Source organism: Gastrolobium bilobum, unplaced genomic scaffold (assembly GCF_033153095.1).
Source record: "Gastrolobium bilobum isolate Gb01-03AN ecotype WA unplaced genomic scaffold, APGP_CSIRO_Gbil_v1 utg8583, whole genome shotgun sequence".
Lineage (NCBI taxonomy): Eukaryota > Viridiplantae > Streptophyta > Magnoliopsida > Fabales > Fabaceae > Gastrolobium > Gastrolobium bilobum.
Window position 1 is genome coordinate 5,714 of NW_026898347.1, and position 22,543 is coordinate 28,256.

General features: G+C 32.9%; 3 protein-coding genes across 4 annotated transcripts; 1 reads left to right on the forward strand and 2 right to left on the reverse strand.

The window, feature by feature from the left end:
* Window positions 1-1,482: 1,482 nt before the first annotated feature.
* Window positions 1,483-3,991, reverse strand: LOC133315127 (NAC domain-containing protein 92). Its single transcript, XM_061516700.1, has 3 exons — window positions 3,778-3,991; window positions 2,751-3,037; window positions 1,483-2,124 (listed from the first exon to the last, which is right to left on the reverse strand). Exons 1-3 carry the CDS (start codon window positions 3,980-3,982, stop codon window positions 1,483-1,485), a joined length of 1,134 nt encoding a protein of 377 aa, XP_061372684.1. The 5' UTR covers window positions 3,983-3,991.
* An 8,870-nt stretch (window positions 3,992-12,861) lies between these two features.
* On the forward strand, window positions 12,862-14,255 carry LOC133315119 (cysteine protease XCP2-like). Its single transcript, XM_061516684.1, has 4 exons — window positions 12,862-13,355; window positions 13,449-13,684; window positions 13,788-13,928; window positions 14,027-14,255. The coding sequence occupies exons 1-4, from the start codon at window positions 12,896-12,898 to the stop codon at window positions 14,243-14,245; spliced, it is 1,056 nt and encodes a 351-aa protein (XP_061372668.1). The 5' UTR covers window positions 12,862-12,895; the 3' UTR covers window positions 14,246-14,255.
* A 1,276-nt stretch (window positions 14,256-15,531) lies between these two features.
* LOC133315123 (AT-hook motif nuclear-localized protein 10) lies at window positions 15,532-19,628 on the reverse strand. 2 transcript variants are annotated; one of them, XM_061516695.1, is made up of 5 exons: window positions 18,735-19,628; window positions 17,984-18,030; window positions 17,100-17,231; window positions 16,437-16,598; window positions 15,532-16,157 (listed from the first exon to the last, which is right to left on the reverse strand). In XM_061516695.1, exons 1-5 carry the CDS (start codon window positions 19,273-19,275, stop codon window positions 15,927-15,929), a joined length of 1,113 nt encoding a protein of 370 aa, XP_061372679.1. In that variant the 5' UTR covers window positions 19,276-19,628; the 3' UTR covers window positions 15,532-15,926. The 2 variants fall into 2 exon arrangements, with proteins under 2 accessions (XP_061372679.1, XP_061372678.1); XM_061516694.1 differs by having other exon boundaries at window positions 15,535-16,157; window positions 17,984-18,036.
* Window positions 19,629-22,543: the final 2,915 nt, after the last annotated feature.

Here is a 22,543-nt window from a genome sequence, read left to right on the forward strand (position 1 = left end):
GAGAGCTTAGAAGAGAAAGATTTAAACATGATAATAAAACAGATGTATTTCCCAGATATCTGAACCATCATTTGGATCCATAGTAATACAGAGATAGATGTAAATTAACTTTTATCAACTGAGCATTAGATTAAGATTTTAACGTAAATAAACAACAGATTGTCAGAGATCTTCTTGATCCCTTGTTCAACATCGGCAAATTTGACTTACTGCCCTTCATATGGGACTTACTGCAACAGTTGAACAAGTTCTCAAGACTTTCATTTCTCATCCTACAATCATACATGCTTCTAACACATGTTAAAATGTTAACATAAAGCTCAGATAAATAACAGATAATTTAGATCTATCCATATATTCCTACTTCCCCATCAGGCTCTGATACCAGTGGGTTCCGGAGTTTAGAGAGATAGTCTAGAGAGAGAGACTGCGAGGTACTTCTGAGTTTTCTCTTCTTCTCTGTTTTCTCTTTAATCTTTCAATCTGTAACTGTAATCTCAATCTTTATGTTTTGAATAAAAGTTTTATTTCATACATGCTTATGTAATGAACTCTTCTCTTCTCCATCCTTCCACCCAAGTTTGACTTCGGCCTACATATATATAGGTAGGATCCTTTGACACCTCATCTGAGAGTCGTTAGATCAAAAAAGATCAATGGTGTCACATGCTTACAAATAAGAGCCGTTAGATCTTTTTTGATCTAACGGCTCTCAGATGAGGTGTTAAATTTAAAAATTTGACACTGGTGTCAAAGGATCCTACCTCATATATATATATATGTTAAATTTAAAAATTTGACACTGGTGTCAAAGGATCCTACCTCATATATATATATATATATATATATATATATATATATATATATATATATATATATATATAGAGAGAGAGAGAGAGAGAGAGAGAGAGAGAGAGAGAGACGGTGACGCTGGAACTAAATAGTTCTTGTGCTGTGGTTTTTTGGGTTTTAGTTTCTTTCTTCATGTTGGATTAATTAAGAATTTTATATTTACAACATAATTTCACTTTTCACCTATTGAGTTTAAATGATCTTGTTTAAGTTACAAAAATGTGTTGGTTGAGTAATCCCATTATAAAAATTCTGTAACTGGTGCTTTTTAGAAGTTTTTCATCCCCTTCCAATTTTTACTCTTATAACTATAGATATTACGGATATGCGTTGCTTTCAAATTAACATCGTGGTGTAGTGTCTTCAACCAAACAGAAAGAAACAAAAGACCGCATGTTGGTACTTTATGTACATTAAAAATAATGATAACGATACTTCAATGAAAGCTCTATCAGAAGTTCAATAATCTTGTACCGATCCATCCATATCTCAATTTGTAGCCACAGAATGTCACAAATGTACTACAATTAATAACTAGCTTGACATAGGCATACAAGTTATTTATGTTATAAAACACACATGTTACTACGGGTCGGTATATGGAACAGTAAATATATATACACACATATTCTAAACATTCTGGGCCAGCGGCCAAGAATCTGTTCCGATAGGAGTATCTGGCATCTGTTGCAACCCTACTCTGTTAAAGGCTATTGAATTGTACATGTCCCTATATTCACCATTTCCAGCTCCTGAGAACACCATCAGGTCAGCATCCATCTCTAGAGGGAAGGAGTTCTGGAAATTACTTTGATTTGGATTCAACTTTTCCATCCAGCGCAAGTTATTAGTGTCATCTAGTAATTGGTATTGATAGAATGTAGCCTCCGTTTTCGGAATATTCTGTTCCTTGACCTTCAGGGTGGAATATTGTTGCGAAAGCTTGGACTTCAAGAATAGTTCCGAAGATGGATGGTTTCTTGTGTTGGTGATTTCTCCTGATGCACTAGCAGCAGCTATTGGGAAAGAAGGTTGGAATGCATGCAATGGGAAAATATGAGAATGGGAGAGGTCATTTTGCTCTTGGTGGTGAATCAGAACTTGGGATTGACATTCTAGTTCAAGTGAAAAGGAAGTCATTGGACTTGCATGTAATGGGGGTAAAGAACTTTTTGTGGGGGACAAAGAAGGTACCAAATGTCCTTGAACTTGAAGCAGTGGAGTTTTCTTCTCCCCAGATTTATGAAATATCCTGCATATCACCCATTCCTCCTGTGAAAAGAATCATTTACTTCTTAAAGTCAGAGACCTTATTCTATATAATAGTCTTGCACTAGAAATCCCAACAAGCATACATGGATGTGTAACTTTTTATGTGATTGTGGCAGCATTGATTTATTTTTTAATTTTAAAAAAAGAAGCATTGAATTAAAGAGAAAGGACAGGAAAATTGTCATTCACATGTTTGTAGCAAAAAAATGTATCAAATCACATAAAAAAAAAAACCTACCCAAATGGTTAATAAAACATCAAGAGAGTGAAAAGGGTCTTAGATCATGAATAGGAAATGACTTGGTTCCTCGGTATACGTAGGTCAACTCAGAAGTAGACAAAATGTAACAAGAGTAGGAATGGGATATGATGGGATGGGGGTGGGAGTAGAGGAAAATATCTTCGATACATCAAATATAAAGGAATCACACATTTACACTATTTTTATATTTATTTCCTTTCATATTTCTCTTTTTTTTATTTTTAATAAAAGAATACCTACTCTCATTTTACCAAAAATTCACTCGGAGCAGAGGGAAGATAACTTGATTCACACGGCTTCTGTAGCAAATTGAATAGTGAATGAGAAGAGCAGTGTGAGGAGCTGAGAATTATGGGCACAGTACCTTACAAGTGTGAGTGTGAGGGTGGGAAATGGAAAAGTCACCGTCCAAACGGTACTCATGCATGACCCATTTGGTCTTTTCACCACGAGGGGCCCTGCCTTTGTAGAAAACAAGGGTCTTCTTCATGCCAAGTAGGGCTCCACTGGACGCACTGTAAATTTCCCTGTCCTTCCCAGTGGCCTTCCAGTATCCAGCTCCGGTTGCTCTGTTTGTTCTTAGTCCAGTTGGGTATTTTCTGTCCCTCAAGCTGAACAGATACCACTCTCTCTCCCCCATCTTTGCCACATCTGCACCACACAACATTTAATTTACAAAACACTTGCTGATTCCAGGGGATAGATATAGAACACTTGTACATATATAATTATAATATCGATAAGCTATATATAATTTCCCCACAGACATGTTATAAACCAATTAATTCTATCTAAAAGATTTAAAGTTAAGGTACATGATAGTTTTATATTTCTATCAACAAAAACGGGGGTGAAATTGTTTTCTTGCCTTTTGCATTTAGAATGCATGGTGACAATTATATATTTAGGAAGGCGTAAGTTATCTAACTAGAGATGGTAAATATGTAAATATATAGCTGGTAGGGGGCCATAGCAGCTCAAATCTACGATCTTATTCAGCAGGCACAAACAGAAAATTAAAGAAGGAAAACACGATAAAAGGAGAAACATAGTTAAGAAGAAGACTCAAAGCGATTAAACCGAAACCATTCTAAATTTGAAGCCACGTGTGCTTGTAGATGGCCATAATTTGTGTCGTAGTTAGGTTTATGAACATAATTAAAAGGCCAATTGCAACGCCGGCAGGGTTATGGGAGAATTAAAAATATATACCTTACTAAAATACTATTAGAGCTGACATACACTTATCTTTCACAGACTTCAAAAATTTTCTACCATTCACCATATTTTTTTCCCCCTCATTCTTTCTTTGGTTGACTGAAATCAACATGCACACACACCCCTCTTGTGAGAGGGTCTGGGCTAGAAAAAATATATGAAGTATAAGATACCTGGAAGTTCCCATGGTTCACATCTATTGAGATCAACCTCAGCAAATTTGATATCAGTGAAGCTGCCGTTAAACACCTTTGAAGCCAAATAAAAGGTTACAAGTTCTTCATCAGTCGGGTGAAACCTAAAACCTGGTGGCAAACCTTGCTTGTTTCTCTTTTCATGATCAGTAAGTTCACATAATAGCTCTTCCATTGCTAACATGACCTTTTCCTCCACACTCCCACTTAAATTTTTTTTATTTTGCAGGAGGACTCAAAACAAATGCGAGAAGAAGAGCAAAATATTAAACTTGAATATTGGATTGTGGAAAAGGGGCATATATAAGGTTGTGGAGGGCGTGCAGCGAGTTCTGAAAACGAGGAGAGTAGTAGGAGAACACAACAGATGAACAGGTATACGTATTAACCTGAACCTGGGCCTACACTACAGAACCAACCCCATCAGCTACAATTTCTCGAATGAAGAGTAACCTACTTTAAAATTGGAGAGAAATGCTTTTTAGGAATTCAAAAAATTATTTATCTTAAAAGCCCATAGTTATTCTATATAATAGTCAAATTAATTATTAGTTATTGTTTAAGCATAATAATTTTGATATGCGTCTTGCCTTAGACGAAGAAAAAAAAAAAGAGAATGCACAGTTCAGAAGGTTAATTCTTTGTGGGTTGACGTAAGGATTGCATTAAATGCAAGGTTGGTTGCAGAGTCAGGCTTTCAATTCAGAGAGAAAGGGGGGATGAAACCATATATATATAGAGTCTCAACAGCGATCATCTTATCTCATCACTCAATTCTTTTCTTGTGGGTTAATTATCTTTCCTCCTCTTACTATTAAATTGGTAAGTTTCAAATTACATTATTCAGTTTGTGCACATTTCTATAGCCTGGAGTTGGCTTTTGATTTTGTGTGAATTAGAAAAGTAAAATTAGAAAAAACATTCGGAAAACACAATAGAGGATTATTTGTCCTGTTAACAGACAAATAAATTAATGAATTAAGGATTTAATTCAAGAGATTAATGGAAGAGGACTTTTCTTTATGTGACAGAAGCCCAAATAATTGCACAGGCTAGCTGTTCAAAATGCATAGTAGTATAGTAAATGATTGTGGTTGGGACCAAATAGGAAATAGGTACTCCCTGAGCCCTCGCATGATATAGGTAGCAAGCTAACTGTAGAAAAGTAGAATGGAGCAGCGCGGGTGTAGCTGGTACTAAATTGTTATTAATTAAAAAGGGACAGTGCACGTGTATATCAGTATAGTATATGTATATTATATAAACCAAAAGGGCATCAGCATACAGGATTCACCAGCGATTTGAATGAATCTGAAGGGTGCAGGTGCCTTAGATCTTAGTGACTTGCCCAAGTAAAAGATAATAGCAGAACAAGAATCCAATACGCCATATATGTAGCCTAGGTTACATAAGCCTACGCCCTTAGCCACTGTGCTCTGAATTTTAATAATATCTCGCCTTGTTTTGCTTGTCTTTCTCATTTTATCTGCACATATCCCTATCCTGTGCTAAAGCAGAGAAATTTTCTCGTTTTCCACAATGGAATTCCTTCTTATATAGTGACTTAGGGAGTGATGACTCGTGATCACCTGTCATTTATCTCCATATATTTATAGCCTGCTTATTTGGTAGGTTTTCAAATTCCCTCGTTTATATATACTTAATATTTATTTGTTTTTTTGTATTCATACAAATATAATTATAAAAACACTATCAAAATAAAAGAATGATTCGTTTATATTTTTTTTTTATAAATTATACGAAGTATAATTGATTATACACTTTTAATAAGGGTCAAATATAATATAATTTATAAAAATTTATAAACAAAAAATTTATAAATATAACTTTCTTATATACTTCTACCTTTTCTAATATTTTCTAATCTAAATCACAATTTACTTATGCTTTCTTTTAAGTTAAAAACAAAATTTATATCATCTAAATAAATATTTAAACCTGCGCAACCAATCAAAAAGACGGTTGTTGCTACTGGGGAGAAAAATCCCATCAACCAATTCAGTGAGGTAGTGTTTGGTTCGGGAGAAAAAAAATTTATTAGAGAAATGTAATTGATAGAGAAATAGTTGGAAAGTGAGTTTGTTAGAAAAATGTAAAAAAAGTTGTTTGGTTGACCCAAATATTACCAGGAAAATTTATTTAAATATGCAAAATCTATGTTCGGGAGAAACTTTGCACCTGTTTTTTTCACTTCCCCAGTTATCTCAGAATACCACATCTCAAGTGGTATTCTGTAACAGTGAATTTCATTCAAAAATCAACACAAAAGTCATTTTCCCATCTATCCTATTTGCCTGGTATCTTTTGAAAAAACCTGAACCAAACGTGGTATTTTCCAATATCCACTTACACTTTTCCATCAATCCCAAAATAAACCTTCAACCAAACACTACCTGATTGTTATTTTGGAGAGTATTTTTAACGGAGGTAGATTCTCTCAGGTGAAAAAATGGTTATGTGATCATGTTACTTAATCACAACCACTCATTGATGATAAGATAAGAGAAAAAAAATGTATAATTTTTAAATTAGTGATTATGATCAAATTAATAACATAACTAAATGACCACTTTTTCACATAAGAGAATCCACTCCTATTTTTAATACTCCAATCGCATCCAATAATAAGTTATAGGGATTGTCGATTGTCATGTTACGTGACCGGGAAGACTGAAAAGACAATTTCAAGTGGGAATCCATGTTATTTTTTATTTCTCCCTCCTCATCTCATTTTCTATTTCTTTTTTATTGTTTGTACAGGAATATTGCATAATATGTAACATCCTTTAAAGATCTCAATATCACATAGTGTTCAACCAAACATATTTAATAATAATAATAATAATAATAAAAATATCTAAGAAAATAAATTTTAGAAAATTAACCGCAAATACTAACATCACTTTATCATGTTAATCTTAATATACTTATTTAATAATAAATAAGTGTATGTATATATATACTTAGATATAAAGGTGTAAATGGGCTAGGTCGACCAACAGGGATTTACGTCCTAGCCTATATTAGTTCAGATTTGGCCTATTACAAATAGTTAAATAGAACAGATTTAGACTTTTTAAAAAATCTATATAAAAAATCTATATATATATATATATATATATATATATATATATATATATATATATATATATATATGCGCGCGCAAGTCCTGCTCACTTGCAGTGGCGGAGCCACGTATTGGTTGGGGGGTGCCTGGGCTCGGACTAAATTTTAACAAATTTTATTTATTATATATAATTATATAATTAATAATAATTTGATTTGGATTAAAATTATAATTTGACCCGGGCTAAAATTAAAATATATTTGATGAAGAATTTGAGTAGGTTGTATCAAGTTATGTGTTCCATTTCAACTTGTATCCAAAAAAAAATTAAAAGCATTTAATAAAATTAAAAAATATTTAATAAAGTTATCAGTCTTTGACTCTCTTAATTTATGTTTCATCTTCCGCTACTGTTCTAACTTCTAAGGTCAGGCTCTCTCTCTCACCAGGTATTTGGCTTTATTTTTTTTCTTCCCGTTTTGAGCTTTTTTTTCTCTACCAATGGAGCTAAGCTAAGGCTCCTACCTTTAACCCAACTAGTTTTTAGGAATTTTTGTTCTTTCAATTTTTTCCCCAACAAAAAGTTCATAGTGGAAAGGCACCACTTTAACGCTGATAAATTAGCGCTGATGACTCTCTTTCAATTTTTGTTCTTTCTCTGCCAATTTAGCGCTGATAAAGGCGCCACTTTCCTCAAAGTGGGAGCAAAAACCTTAACTGACCATTTATTATTTTATCATTTTATGGCACCGATCTTTATCATCTTTGCTCCGTTAGTGTTTGTTCTTTTTGCCTGCGACCCGTGGACATTTTGAACAACATATTGGTCCTATTAAGCAGTAACAAAATATATGTAATGGATTCGATGATGCTAACACTATTTTTTTTTTTAGGTGTGGGTTTTTTAAAGAGTACTATTTAGTTCTTTTTATTCAGATTTAAAGTTAGATCTACCACCAAGACACTTGAATAGAATATTTTGTGAATATAAATGTGATAAAATTTTCTCTTTTGTTTTTGTTTTGGGAGAATTAAATCTTCTATTAGTGGACAATCGGCACATGGCAGATATTTTTATTTGCAATTCATCAGCCAAGTTACATGGAGATGGAATTATATAAACTCTTTGGTTTAGCTTATTTGTACTTCTTTTTTTGTAAAGGAAATTATTTGTACTTTTTAATATGAACTTGTTATGTTTTCTAGTGAGTTAATTATTGTTTAATTTTAATGATTCAGGTATGTGAAAAGGAATCATTTTATTGATGTTACTGAAGTGTTTAGCGTACTTAATATGCTAAGAAGAAATTTCGGATAGCCAAAATTCTTTTTTACATAATGGTGCACCTTATAATTGTTGAAAGAGATAAAATTTGGTTGTGTATGTTGAAAGAGATATTGCTGAAACTTTTACTACAAATTCGATCCTTGAAGATTTCGTTAATTTAAAAGAGCGCCGCTTACATTTTTAGGTATGCAATTTTTTATTATATATTTTTTTTTTTGTAAATGAAAGTTTAAATGGGGTTAGACACCGGTATTCCACTAGGGTCAGGGAAGACCCCCCAACCTCTTTGAGGATTTCTAGGAGGGATTACATATAATTTTTTATTATATTTTAAATTATATATTAATGTTATTATACCTATAATTATTATATTTGTGTGTTTTCATTTCCTTAGGGCAATGCTTGGTTCATTACTTATTATGATGCGGGAGAAAAATGCAATTCTTATCTTTGAAATTCTTACCGAAAAGGTCAGTACTTTTATGTTTGCTTTGATATATAATCAATGACAATTGTTCATTTGAATTTTTAATGTTATGTGAGATTATTTAGTAAATCATTTAGATCTGTATGCTAAAATTTATAGTAAATTTTTTTCTTAATAAATATATGTAATTACAATAAACATTTTAATAATTTAATATGTAAATTTTTTTGACCCAGGCTAAATTTACACCCTGGCTCCGCCACTGCTCGCTCGACGGAAAAATTTAAGAACGAAGGAAAGGTAATAGAAGTGGAGAATAAGAAAGAAAGTCAGAGAAGAAGAAAAAAAGAGAGAGGCAACAGAAGCGAGAGAGAAGGAAAATCGAAAAATTCGCAAATGAAGGCAATATTGAAACTAAAAAATTTCTCAGCTTTTTTTTTGTTATTTCTTTTAAAAAAATTAATGGTACTATTACCCTGCCAATTTCTTTTCTTAAAATTCTTTTTATTTGATGTTATTCCTACCTTTAACTTTATCTTATTTTATTTTTAGTTGTATTTTCTACTCTGCCATATACTGCGTTGGTATCAACTAATTAATTCATACTTCATAAGTTTGTAAATCTCTAACCTGAAGCTTGAGTAGTTGGTTTAAGTATTTATCATCAATCCGTTTCTCAATTCAAAAGATGACAGTTCTTTGTTTGTTTGTTAAACATATATTCATATGACAACTTTGTTTAAACAACACTGTACTAAAGTTTGAAAAACATAAAATATAAAAGCAAGATATGTCTTACGTAACCGTATAATTAATAATTACGCTTAACCCATAAGAGAAAGTTGCTTATTGATTGATGAATTATTTGATATCCAATAAATATTAAGAGAATTTATAAATTTTAACTGTATAATATTGTTATGAACTGACTCATAAAAGTTTGGGTTCAGACAATTTTGGGATAAGGGACACTTTATCATGGCTTGAGCTTCGCCATAATAACTTTTTACATGTAGGAGATCCACAAAATTGGAATTATATTAGCTTCAGTTAAATATTACACAATTTATTTTCATAATTTATGATATTATTTCATTTTATGAAATATGTTCGAGAGATTGATATTTTTCGTTATTATGGCTAGAAATGGTTATATTTAAAAATCACAATATTACTAAGATTTATTTCACGTTTGTTTATTTTGTGCTAACCTTTACAGAAAACCATCATGGATAGCTTATCTTTTTCTGGAGAAGGATGGAGTGTGAATATTTATTTTTATGACGACTGTTGGGAATACTACGTAATAGTTGGGAACCAAGGAGCTGTAGCCATATTCCATGCAGATAGTGTGGAAACTTATACGTATAGGCTAGACTAGAATGAGAAGTATATATTGAATAAATGTTGTAACCTATGTAATTAGGAATGTAATATATGTGTGGAACTAATGTAAAATATATGTACTAACTTACATCCATGTATAAATAATGACGGATGTTAGTATTTTCAATTAATCTTCCTAAATTTATTTTCTTAGATATTTTTTTTATTATTATTAAATATATTTGGTTGAAAACTATCTGATATTCTCTATATTGGGATCTTTAGAGGATGGTACATTTTATGGTATCAGAGCAGAGGTTCAGGTAAATAAAAACCTAAATTATTTGATATTTTGTCATAGAGCATGCATATTTTTCGATTATTTAGTAATGTGTCTGATCAACTCACTAGTCACTACCATGAAACAACATATGTAGATCTATGACAAATACAAGACAAACTTCTTCAACTTCTGAATTCTGACCTTGATTTCGAGGACACTACCTCAACATATGTACAGGCTTTCCATACTTAAAGCATACGCCTCTTTCCGCTAGGCATTATTCAGCATGATTATTCTTGCATTTTGGACATATCTGAATCTGAAGATTCATCTTACCTGCATTCTTCCTTCCTCCATTGTTAGTAAAGTTGTTTCCCGAGTTTTGTGCCCGTGGAAACCTCCCTTTGTTGTTGTCATTGTTCCTTTTCCGACTTGAAACTCAATCTTTCTCTCTTCTCTCCTCAGCTTACTTCATGCTTGCTTCAATGTCTCTGCACCTGTTTATTAATGATGATAAACATTAAATTAACTGGAAATACTAACATAATTTTTTCAAGTAAAATTGAAACTGTAATACACTGGGAGAGACCTAAGACAAGCATAACTCTGTATTTCTTCTAGAGAATTTCCTAATTGTTCGAGAGCAACTAGAAAGAGATTCCTTAATAAGAAAGAATTCAGTTTCGGAACCAAATCCTAAACTTTTTAGTAATTCTCAATAAATTATAACTGTTAATTAATGAAAATTAACGGTTAGAATTTGTTTCAAAAGATCCTACCCTCTCTCTCTATATATATATATATATGTGAAAAAAAATATTTCTCCGGCAACTTGAGATAAGTTTATCTCTAACCACTACAAAACTACGTCGTTTTATTTATTTATTTTCTTATATTAATTGATTCACCTTTGAATGATTATGATTCCCCTTTTCTTTTTCTTCCTTCATTACCGTTAATCCATCTTTGTACGGTTATGGTTTAGTAGCCGGAGATAAAATTATCTCAAGCAGGTTGAGAAACGTTAAACCCTATATATATATATATATATATATATATATATATATATATATATTATCTCAATCACAAATTACTTTTGCTTTCATAGGTTACAAAAGAATGATATAATCTGAATAAATATTTAAACCTGAGCACAGAGGAAAAAAATCCCTTCTGTGCTAGAGACTACACAAAAAAATTTAAACGTTAGGTCACGTGACAAATCAGTGTATAAACTACATGCATATACGTTGAGTGTGAAATTATCTTCGGTATATATTTTACTAAATTTAGAAAGAAAAATAATATAATCAATTTTTTTGATTTTACCCATACTTTTATAATTATTATTACCTACATCCCACTTTTTCTTATTTTTAATAAATGATTATATTCTCCTCTAATACGAAAGATTTGCTTGTTCAGTGCAAGTATGTCTCTGTTTTTTTGGTACATCCTTTTAAAGTATAATTTTAATTTAAACGGTAAGTAGTATTTCCGAAGGAAAAAATGTTTATCTATTTTTTTTTGTACAAAAATGTTTATTCTTTTAAATGACGCAATTTATGTCATTTCACTTTCACAAAGAGGTGAACGTAAGACTCACACCTTTATTTTTATTTTTGTTAACTCTCTCTCCTTTTTTTATTTATCTATTTCTCTATATTAAAATAACACAATTTTACATCTTTAAAATGACACACACTTTTTTCGTTTCTGAAATACTCATTATACAACAAAAAAAGAAAGAAAAAGGATATACTTATCACAAAAAAAGTTTATCATCTTTACATCAACTTAATCACCATTGATTTTCGTCAATCTAACGGTTATACTTTATTGAAAATTATTGGGTTGTAGTTATTAATTAATTATTAATTCTAAATAAATTATAACTGTTAGATTGACAAAAATCAATACTAATTAGATTGGTTGTAAAGATGGTAAACATTTTTTTACATAAGTATATCCCGTAAAAAAAAAATGTTTAACATTATAATTTACACCAATGTCGACGGATATATCCGGTGAATAATCATATTTATATCGCATGTATTTTATAGAATTTTAATAGAACTCATGTGATTAACTGTTGGATGATTTTTATGTTTGTTTGAAAAAAATTAATAAGTTCTTAATATATGTAAATTTATAGAAAACAAAATCATTTAGATTAATGTAACACTTTCATATGTATAACATGGATGATTAATGTTCAATTTTATTACGTAAACATTAAATGTAGTAATTGTTCAGGCAATATTATTTTTGCCCGAATTAAGAAAAGTCTCAATCCATTACTCACAATCCTGCTACAAGATTTTTAAGATTAACGCCATGCGATCCTTCTGATACGTTTTTTTTTTAAAAAAAGAAAAGAAAAAAGAAAAAAGAAAAGAAAAAGATATGAATGTTCATTTACTGCACTGAAATGCAAATATATTATATACTATCTTGTACCACATAATTAAGGCATGTGATTTTATGCTTTGATGTAAAGTCACATGAAAGAACATACTTAAAGACTACTCAGTATAGAGTGGTATAAATAACAATCCCAAAAAAACTTTACTTGAAAGCAATATCTAAAACATAACCTATATATAGTACCCCTTGTACCCATTCTTCCTCATCCTTTCTCATCAGTATTCTTCTCTTTTATTCACAATTCAATAACAATTTGCCATGGCTTTTTCCTTCTCCTCCAAAACACTTGTCCTGGCCTGCTCCTTCTTTCTATTTGTGTCTTTGGCTTTTGGACGCGATTTCTCCATTGTGGGGTATTCATCGGAGGACTTGAAGTCCATGGATAAGCTCATTGAACTCTTTGAATCATGGATATCAAAACATGGCAAGATTTATGATACCATTGAGGAAAAGCTTCTTAGGTTCGAGATTTTCAAGGATAACCTTAAACACATAGATGACAGAAACAAGGTTGTCAGCAACTACTGGCTGGGGCTGAACGAGTTTGCGGATTTGAGCCACCATGAGTTCAAGAACAAGTACCTGGGTTTGAAGGTTGACTTGTCTGGAAGGAGAGAGTCACCAGAGGAATTCACTTACAGAGATGTTGATTTTCCAAAGTCAGTGGATTGGAGAAAGAAAGGTGCTGTAACCCAAGTTAAGAACCAAGGTTCATGTGGTAAGTTCAAATGTAAAGAGAAGTTATGTATGTGTTAAATGATGAAAACAGCATATTGACACGGTGACTATATATGAGCATGATTATTTTCAGGTAGTTGCTGGGCATTTTCCACTGTTGCAGCTGTTGAGGGAATAAACCAGATTGTGACGGGAAATTTAACATCTTTGTCTGAGCAAGAGTTAATTGACTGTGACAGAACTTACAACAATGGTTGCAATGGGGGTCTCATGGACTATGCATTCTCCTTTATAGCAGAAAATGGTGGAATCCATAAAGAGGACGATTATCCTTACATTATGGATGAAGGTACTTGCGAGATGAGAAAGGTAAGCTAAGAAATTAAGTCTAACAGAGCCATCGTGTATATATATATATATATAGTTCCAATAACGTAATAACTAAACTTTTTCACTTGTTATTCCAAACCAGGAAGAAACTGAAGTTGTCACCATTAGCGGGTATCATGACGTGCCACAAAACAATGAACAGAGCCTATTGAAGGCACTTGCAAACCAACCTCTCAGTGTGGCCATAGATGCTTCAGGCAGAGATTTCCAATTTTATAGTGGAGTATGTTTAATTATATAAACTAGTTGTTATGGCAATTATGGTTCTTATATGAGAAACTAATTATTAATACAAATTGTTAAATTGGTTACCATATGTAGGGTGTTTTCGATGGACAATGCGGAAGTGAACTAGATCACGGTGTGGCAGCTGTTGGATATGGTACTACATCGAAAGGGTTGGATTATGTCATAGTGAAAAATTCATGGGGATCGAAGTGGGGAGAGAAAGGGTATATAAGGATGAGGAGAAACATCGGAAAGGCCGAGGGGATCTGTGGAATCTACAAGATGGCTTCTTATCCCACTAAGAAGAAATAAGATTCAATGAATAGCTGACCATTGTTGTGCCTGAATTTCTTTCCTTGTTTTACTTTTATTATTTCTGTAGTGTCTGCTATTTCCATCACTTCCTTTGCAGCATTGTAACGTCTTCCATATAATAATACTGAATAATTGTTGTCCACCGCCCCACAAAAAAATATTAAACAATTTTTTTTTTAAGAAACAGAAAGAAATTAAAATAACAGACAACCAACATAAAACTAAAATGTGCTAGCCACAGCACATGCGAGAGTGATCAACATCTATGATATTTTTTATTTTATTTTTGTAGAAAACATCTATGATATTTTTACATCCCAGCTATGCTTATAAGCCCGGAGGTTAACCAATCTGCCACACTATTTACTTTCCCTAAAATTATGGATGACTTTAACTCTCCAAGGCTGAGTAAGCAACTTCTTTAAACTATTAACCAAGGGGGACAAAGGGTGATTACCAAGGCAGCCATTAAAGATGAAATTTTTAGATGCTAAGGAATCTTCTTCCTGCCAAATTTGTCTATAGCCTAGATTCCAAGCTTACAATAAACCAGATAAGAACCCCATAGTTATGCCACCCTAAAATTACCAACACCTAAGTTTTTGGAAACTCCAGAAATCCACCTCCCTCTACTATCTATCACGAAGGACTCCTCCATAACCATATCTTATGCCTCGCAAAGAGCTAGAGCCATCAACATTTACCTTGATCTAGCTCTCCTCCAAAAAAACTCAAGCTATCAATTTCTCAGTTCTTATAATTTGCATTGTTTACACTTTCCCTATAGCGCTTAGCATTCCTCACTCGAAACTTTATGCTAAAAAACTAGTTGGTTGCGTTCCTGCAAAAAGCATCTAACATGAGATCCTAAACAGCATACTCCAATGTGTGCCTATTGCAGTTCCTTTGATTTACTCTTTTCATTATTCTCATGAGCGACTTTCCCTTCCCCATATCCTATTATTTCTTACACGAACAGGTTCTACTTTTGCTAGTGGTTTTATTAAATAGATTGTAAAACAGAAAACGTATTACACATCATATGGGAATACTCCACATAATATCAAGCCAAATACAATATCAGGTTAACGAATAAATGTTACAATATTCTTTCCATCAAATAAATAGAAACCATAACAAAAGCGTGACTCTAATTTAAAATAATTTCAAGCAGGAATGTGTTAGACAATCATAAATAATTTAATAGAATAAGAAATGAAACGAATGATTCCTGCCACTTTGTCTTTAGCCAGCAAACCTACACTAATCTTCATTTAATAACACCTTACTTTAATGATAATAAAATTGTGAAGAAAGGGCAAAAGTCTAATGGAATCATTACTACCATCAAACAACTGGGTAACAAAGACGGTTTCTGCAGGCAGCAAACAACAAAATACAATTAACGGATAATAATGTCACTACCATGTCATGGTCCTACGTTGTCCTTCATCACCACCCGAACCTGGCTGAACCTCTTTGAATCATCCAGGTGCAGAAAGACTAAGTTCAAATCTTTGGCAACAGCCAACGAAATTAACCTAAGAGCATATGATGTATACCTTACATATTTTTCTTGAACTAATATTGCACAAAGCTAATGTTACAGGTGTGTCTCTCTAATGCCTAAAGCAAGGTAAAAGACACACGTGCAATAGCATAACAAGTGAGCAGAGTTTTACTTCCAGGGCATGCCTGAAATGCCTTGTGGTGGGTTATTGTTATTGCAGGCTCCTGTACTCTGGTTAAGCGGGCTTCCAGGTCCACCCGACGATTCACTACGAGTACCCCGTGATGGAGAGCTGCTTTGGCCAGCTGCGGAAACTTTTGGCGGGGCAGATAACTTTGCCATCTGCTTTGCAGACTTGGATTCCTTGCAACCCTCTGAAAAGAAGCTAGCCAAAATAACCTGCAAAACAAATGCATTATTTCAAGAGAAAACAAACTGAGAAGTATCTGCAGAGTCTTTCCAAGAATTACCTTTAAGGTGCCATTATTCCAATTCCCTCACATAAATGATTCAGGAAGATACTAAGGTCGAGCTAGGATACATATCTTACCTATTGTAGTGTAGGTTTTAACACGCACAAAAAGGTACGAGAAAGTATGAACATGTGGAATTGTGGACACTTTCTTCTTCTTTTAAACGTCTGAATAAAACGGACATAAATCAGAAAATAAAATGTACCTGAACAGGGGTAGCAGCTACCAAAAGACCTGCAACTCCGCCACCCAAAACACGGCCATCTGGCCCTGACAAAGACACACTTAATCCACCATATCTGCTGTTCTGACCATCATTTTCAGAAAGCACCAAAGAACCACCAAGAGATAGGATCTCAAATCGCCCCTGAAAAACCAAAATATCACAAAATGAAGTCAAGTTCACTTGCTCACAACTAAGGCATGCAACTTGTTTATAACACGACCTGATCATCAACATGTCCAAATAACGGTCAGGCAATAGCCTCATTAACAAGTCTCGCTTGTAAATATAGATTAATGCTAGTATACCATACCCAGATAAACAACACTTGTGTTTGGGCAAACTTCTAAAATCAACTTTCTCACACAAAGCAGTGAAATAAATATCATTGCTAATGTTTATTTGATTAGGGTAAGAAAACAAATATAATTAATAAGAGTAAATAGGTTTTAAAGAAAACTTGATAAATCAACACAACAATGAATAATAAATTGTTAAATATGCTCCCCACATGTAATTTACTAGAGATAGACAAAAGACATTTGCACTAAGAAAAAAATTGATAGATCTAATGACTGGTATACACAATTTTGACTTGATGAGGTTATGGAAAGCAAATGAAAAGTTACTAGGATATTTATGAACCTCATAAGTCACAGTTCCACCAGATGAGGCAGGTTGACGAAGTGTCACATTAGATATGGCTCCATTTGCTGTTAAGATGCAAACATTTCTTGGCCCATTCAGGGAAAGTGCCATGATTTTTGATGACAAGTCCTGAATATCAAAATAGATAATAAAAAAAGTCAATATTTGGTCTCAATATATCTTCCACAAATTAAGTTCCTGTAGCCTTTCCAAGGTTACAAAATTATTTTTGAAAATCAATAATTGTTTAATAAGTGTTCAGTCAAGTTTCAAATAAGGAAATTTGGCCCCATAGTTTTGAAACAACAGACTACTGAAAAACTTACAAACTCATAGATTAAATACGCTTTATTAACCCAGTTACACAAACTCGTCTAGGTCATTGTCAACTGGCATATACACCAGTGAAAAATTGAAGTGAGAATGATACCTATCAAATCAAATATACAGGGGCTATAGAGGAACCGAAGGAATGAAGGAATCAAACAAAATTAAAAATAATAAAATCATAAAGCCAAGGGAAAAAACTATTTTACCAAAAGTTTATATTTTTTCACATTCACCCCAAGGAAATCTAATCAACAATCAAATTTTGTAAAGTTGACAAATAGAAGCAAGTGAAAAAAATGTATTAATCTCAATATCTTTTTCAGAAACAACAATATTCATCAAAGCAAACAAAATTAACGCTTAAAATAAAGTGTATGTGTATTAATAATATGGAAAGTGCTAATGGGAATATTTGGATTACAAGTTATTGAACAAGCAATATAAATAATGAAAACATAATTGCCTATAAAATAGAAGACAATACAGCAGACATTCTCAATGAAAACAATTTGGTACAGCATCTCAAATATTCTGTAAGATTCAGCAGATACCTCTCCAGCCTTCACATTTATGATGTGAGGTATGAAAGAAACTCCTGCTGATCCTGCAGAAAGATTCCATCAGAGATTTAACATAAGACGTACATGATATTTTATTTTTACTTCAGGAACGAAACAAAGAAAATCATGCACATTTGAAATTAATATGACATGCAAAAGAGAAAGTAGGTAAAGTCTGCTGATATCCAAGGGAATACTGAATGCAAGCAAATAAGAAATTGCATATTCAGCGCAAAATGGGAGCAGCACATGACAGACGGGCAAAAAAGTAATTTTGAAAATTAGGGAATCCATAGCCAGACGGAATAGGTCCCAAATTATAGATCTAACATATAAATAGACAAATATAAAATCCACCCATCCATACCTACTGTATTCTACAATTTAAAATTTACAGTGACCTGCGACCAAGTTGAGCTTAAGCTCTGTATTAAAATGAGCAAAAACCATTGCACATCCTGTGAGAAAATAGTGTGAGAGAGAGAGAGAGAGAGTGAATCTTATCAGGGACACACGCCGTAGGACATGGGGGCAAAAATGTTAAAATTTCGACATCACATGAAAATCTAAAACAAGCACAAGAACAAGTCAAAATAACTCATAAGCTGCGGTCGGAACTCCTCAATTTAAAAACGAAAAATAAAAACTATAACTTCAAAACTTTAAAGCTCACTCTATAAAACAATACCATCTAATCAAAGTCAAAGGAGAGGTAAAGAAGACAAAGGAAAATAACAATTACCAGAAGCCCTAAATCGATTCTTATTGCCAGATCCGCGAGGCCTGCCTCTTCCCTTCTTCGAGGAACCAGGCGTGGCAGAAGCTGGAGGAGGAGGAGCAGGAGAAAATGCTCCGCCGTCGACGGGGGCTGGGGAGGCGGCGGCGGCGGAAGCAGCAGGTTGAGGAGAGGTAAGAGTTGGCGTCAAGGCTAATCCAATGGAGCCATCAGGTCCATATTTCCTGGGCCTCCCCCTCTTCCTTTTCAAGGGTTCAGAAGTGCTACCCAATTGGCCTTGGCCCTCGGACACGGGCACCGCCGCAGCAGTGGGTTCACCACCGTTGATGTTGACAGTAGCGACGGCGGAGGCGGCGGCGACGGTGGTGGAGGGGTTGTAGGTTGGGGAGGCGGTTGCGACGGGCTTGTAAACAGCAGCGCCGTCAGCACCAAATTCGAGTTGCATGTTTTGAAGCTGCTGCGGCTGAGGTGGTTGTTGTTGGAATTGGTGAATCCCAACGCTGAATTGGTCTCTGTTTGTGTTGCCCATGTCAGATCCAGACGACATGTTTAGGGGTTTTCTTCTCTTCTGAATTGAATAGCTGAATGGATTCAATAACAGCAATGGTTACGTTGTTATTTGGTTCGAATTTCCCCTACATAAATATAAAACCCTAACCTAATCCTAATCCTATTAAGGTATACTATAACATCTCCTCAGAAACGCTCACAAAGACAATCAATGATGATCTTTCCTTTTTCTGCTTCTGGCCATAGATACAAATTTCAAATTCAAATTTCAAAAATAATTAATGAATTGCATCCCATCATTCTTTCCGTTTTTTTCATTTTCAAATTTTCCATTCCCGCACCTGATTGAAAATTTTGCCCTCACTTGCAAATTTTCAAAATCTGTGTTTGTAAACCCCAAAATCTAAGAGCGAAAAAAATTAATAAATTATTTTACTATATTATGACATGACATATATGGAACCTTCATTAAATGAAATTATTTTTTAATTGGCCGAGGGATTAGGTAAAATCTGCTGTACCAAAATTGGAAAAAATAAATAAATTTCTTTTACAAAGAAAATAAATGCAGAGTGAGAATTATGGTGGTAGAAAATTCTAGAATTTTAGTAGTAATCTTCAGATTCTTCACACAACAGATTTGAATATTTTATAAATTAATTTTAAATAGATTTTATTTTTCCCTTATATATCCCTCCTTTTTATTGATAGTCTTTAACTATTTAAAAAATAAAAAATAACCAATTTTATAAAAGGAGAAAAATAAAATAAAAGACAAATCCGTAAAAAAATAAAATTCAGTTGTCCTCATTTGTGGAAAGCAATAGTGCAATGAAGTTATTCGTGTATTTTATGACTTGTTTGGTGGATACAATTAAAAAAAAAAGACATAAAGAGAGCTGGACAAGAGTATCATAGGATACGATATCCTCATATCTTATCTTGTGTTTGATGTGGATAAGATAAGTAGTTTGATTTGAAACAAACCATATATTGTATATGAATAGATAAAAATATCTCTTTAATAGAATTTTATATAATTTTTCAAAATTATTTTTATTTCTTTTTTTTACTTATTTATATATAATTTTTTATTTTATATTATTAAAAAAATTAAAAAGTCTTAATTTTAAATAATATATATTAAAATTCAAAAATTACTTTCGAAAAAATTTAAAATATTAAAAATTATATCCTCATTGATTAAATTCTCGTAGATTAAGTTTTAAATTGGTTATTAATATTGGCCACTAACAATGGTGGGTAGTGGCCGAGGCTAGCAGCAGCTGGTGCAGTGGGTGACCAATTGAAATGGTGGCAGTATTAGTTGTGAGGACAGGTGACAATGGATAATGGTGATAAAACCAGTAATAATTAATAGAAACTGTGGTGATTGATTGGTGATCGGTGCGTAGTGGTTGGTGGTGCTGGTGGTAAATTGCAACAACGTCAATGGTGGCAGATATTGATGCAATGGTGGCATGTGAGGGTGGTTGGTGGAAATGATGGTGACATGTGGTGAATTGATGGCGGTAGTGATATCTAGTGGTAAATGAGAACAGTTGTGGGGACTGATTAGTGATGGTGGTGAGTGATTGGTGCCTAGTGGTTGGGGTGGTCGTAATCGGTGACAATGGTGGTGATTGGTAGCTTATTGTTAAATAAATTGTTTGAATAGTATAACAAAATTGAGAAATATAAAATTCTTACTTTATAATAATTTTAATGTAATAATTAACATAAATTAATATTATATTTTATTATTTTATTTTTTGCATTCCTCTTGTGGTTATATTAATAATTGAGGATACATTGATTTAGTGATATTAAAATATAATAAATATGATATTTTATAGGGATATTTGTTTCTTCTTCTGCTGTAAAACAAAATTCCATTCCTGCACAAACATAACTTTATGGGTCCCATAAGTCAAAAAGAATAAAAAATAATTATTAAAAACAAGATTAAAACTTCTTTGTGCATGAAGGGTGTTGTTTTCTCCAACAACGGGAGAAAAACAACACCCTATTTTATATGTCTAATTAATGGAATATTTCTAAAAAGGAAAATTTCAAAATAATATTTTTTTTCGATTAACTCTAAAGTCTACTGAAATATTTTTAAGGGGTGTATTGAAATAGAATTTTAAAAGATTGTTTTAAAATAAAAGTTCTTATAAATTTTGAAAGACTATATAGAATTATAGTGGCTTTAGAGGCTTTTTTTTTAAAATCATTCTTACAATAAAGATTTCATAATATTGGATTTTAAAGGATTTTAATAAAATTTATGAGATTTGAAAGGATAATATGAATTTATAAAATTTTAAAAAACTATATGAATTTTTAAGAAACATTCAAAGGTGATTTTCAAGAAGGATCTTCAAATCAAAAATTTATATGCATAAAATTCAGTAAAACTTTGTGATACCTTTGCATGCTCTTAGTGTGATGGAGCATGTTATTCATATTTAAATATTTTTTAAAAATGTTTATTAAAATATTATATGAAATTTTTTATAGTAAATGCAAATTTATTTATCCCAAGTAATAGATCATAAAGATAAAAGCTGATATATATACACACACTGTGCAATTGGAGCATTATTCTTCTACTCATTATCTTGTCAAATAATAACTTACATTCATTATGGTATGAGAATGCTTAACATTGTTGAATATAGGGTTGGCAAAACGGGCCAACCCGGCTCGACCTGGCCCAACCCGCATTTAGCCCGAAAAAAATGGGTCGGGTCGGGTTGGCTCGAAAAAAAAAAACGAGCCAGAAAATCCAACCTGGCTCGACCCGAGCCGGGTTAGGGTTGGCTCGCGGGTTGGCTCGATAATCAGCTCGCGGATTGGCTCGTAAAAAAGCTCACGGGTTGGCTCAAAAAAAGCTCGCGAGTTAGCTCGAAATGATGCTAGTGGGTTGGCTCGCGGGTTGGTTAGCTCAAAATATTGGCTAGCGGGTTGGCTCAAAAAATTTAATTTTTGTGGTTTGTTTTCCTGTATAAAATTATTGTATTTTGCAGTCCAACTACAAGTAGAGTAGTTTACAAAATCCAAAAACATTAAATGAAACACAAACCACTCCACGAATCACAAGAGTCATTTATCATGATTTTTTGAATTACTCTAACTCACGATAACCATAAAACGTATGTAAAGCCAAAAAATAAAAAATAAAAGAAGTCCATCAGTGGAGAATCCACCAGTAAAGTCCATTGTATTAAAAAAAAAAAAAAAAAAGAGTAACCCACGAGCTGGCTCGTTTGAGCTCGGGTTGGCTCGGGTCGGGCTAAATC

What these genes read in the sequence shown, in the direction of transcription:
- LOC133315127 (XM_061516700.1), bottom strand. Translation starts at nt 3,982, where the DNA reads ATGTTAGCAATGGAAGAGCTATTATGTGAACTTACTGATCATGAAAAG. An exon ending in TGAACCATGGGAACTTCCAG is followed by an intron (nt 3,038 to 3,777) that starts GTATCTTATACT and finishes TGTGTGGTGCAG; the next exon opens with ATGTGGCAAAGATGGGGGAG. An exon ending in CTCACACTCACACTTGTAAG is followed by an intron (nt 2,125 to 2,750) that starts GTACTGTGCCCA and finishes TTCTTTTCACAG; the next exon opens with GAGGAATGGGTGATATGCAG.
- LOC133315119 (XM_061516684.1), top strand. Translation starts at nt 12,896, where the DNA reads ATGGCTTTTTCCTTCTCCTCCAAAACACTTGTCCTGGCCTGCTCCTTC. An exon ending in TAAGAACCAAGGTTCATGTG is followed by an intron (nt 13,356 to 13,448) that starts GTAAGTTCAAAT and finishes GATTATTTTCAG; the next exon opens with GTAGTTGCTGGGCATTTTCC. An exon ending in GTACTTGCGAGATGAGAAAG is followed by an intron (nt 13,685 to 13,787) that starts GTAAGCTAAGAA and finishes ATTCCAAACCAG; the next exon opens with GAAGAAACTGAAGTTGTCAC.
- LOC133315123 (XM_061516694.1), bottom strand. Translation starts at nt 19,275, where the DNA reads ATGTCGTCTGGATCTGACATGGGCAACACAAACAGAGACCAATTCAGC. An exon ending in GAATCGATTTAGGGCTTCTG is followed by an intron (nt 18,037 to 18,734) that starts GTAATTGTTATT and finishes ATCTTTCTGCAG; the next exon opens with GATCAGCAGGAGTTTCTTTC. An exon ending in GTGGAACTGTGACTTATGAG is followed by an intron (nt 16,599 to 17,099) that starts GTTCATAAATAT and finishes TTGGTTTTTCAG; the next exon opens with GGGCGATTTGAGATCCTATC.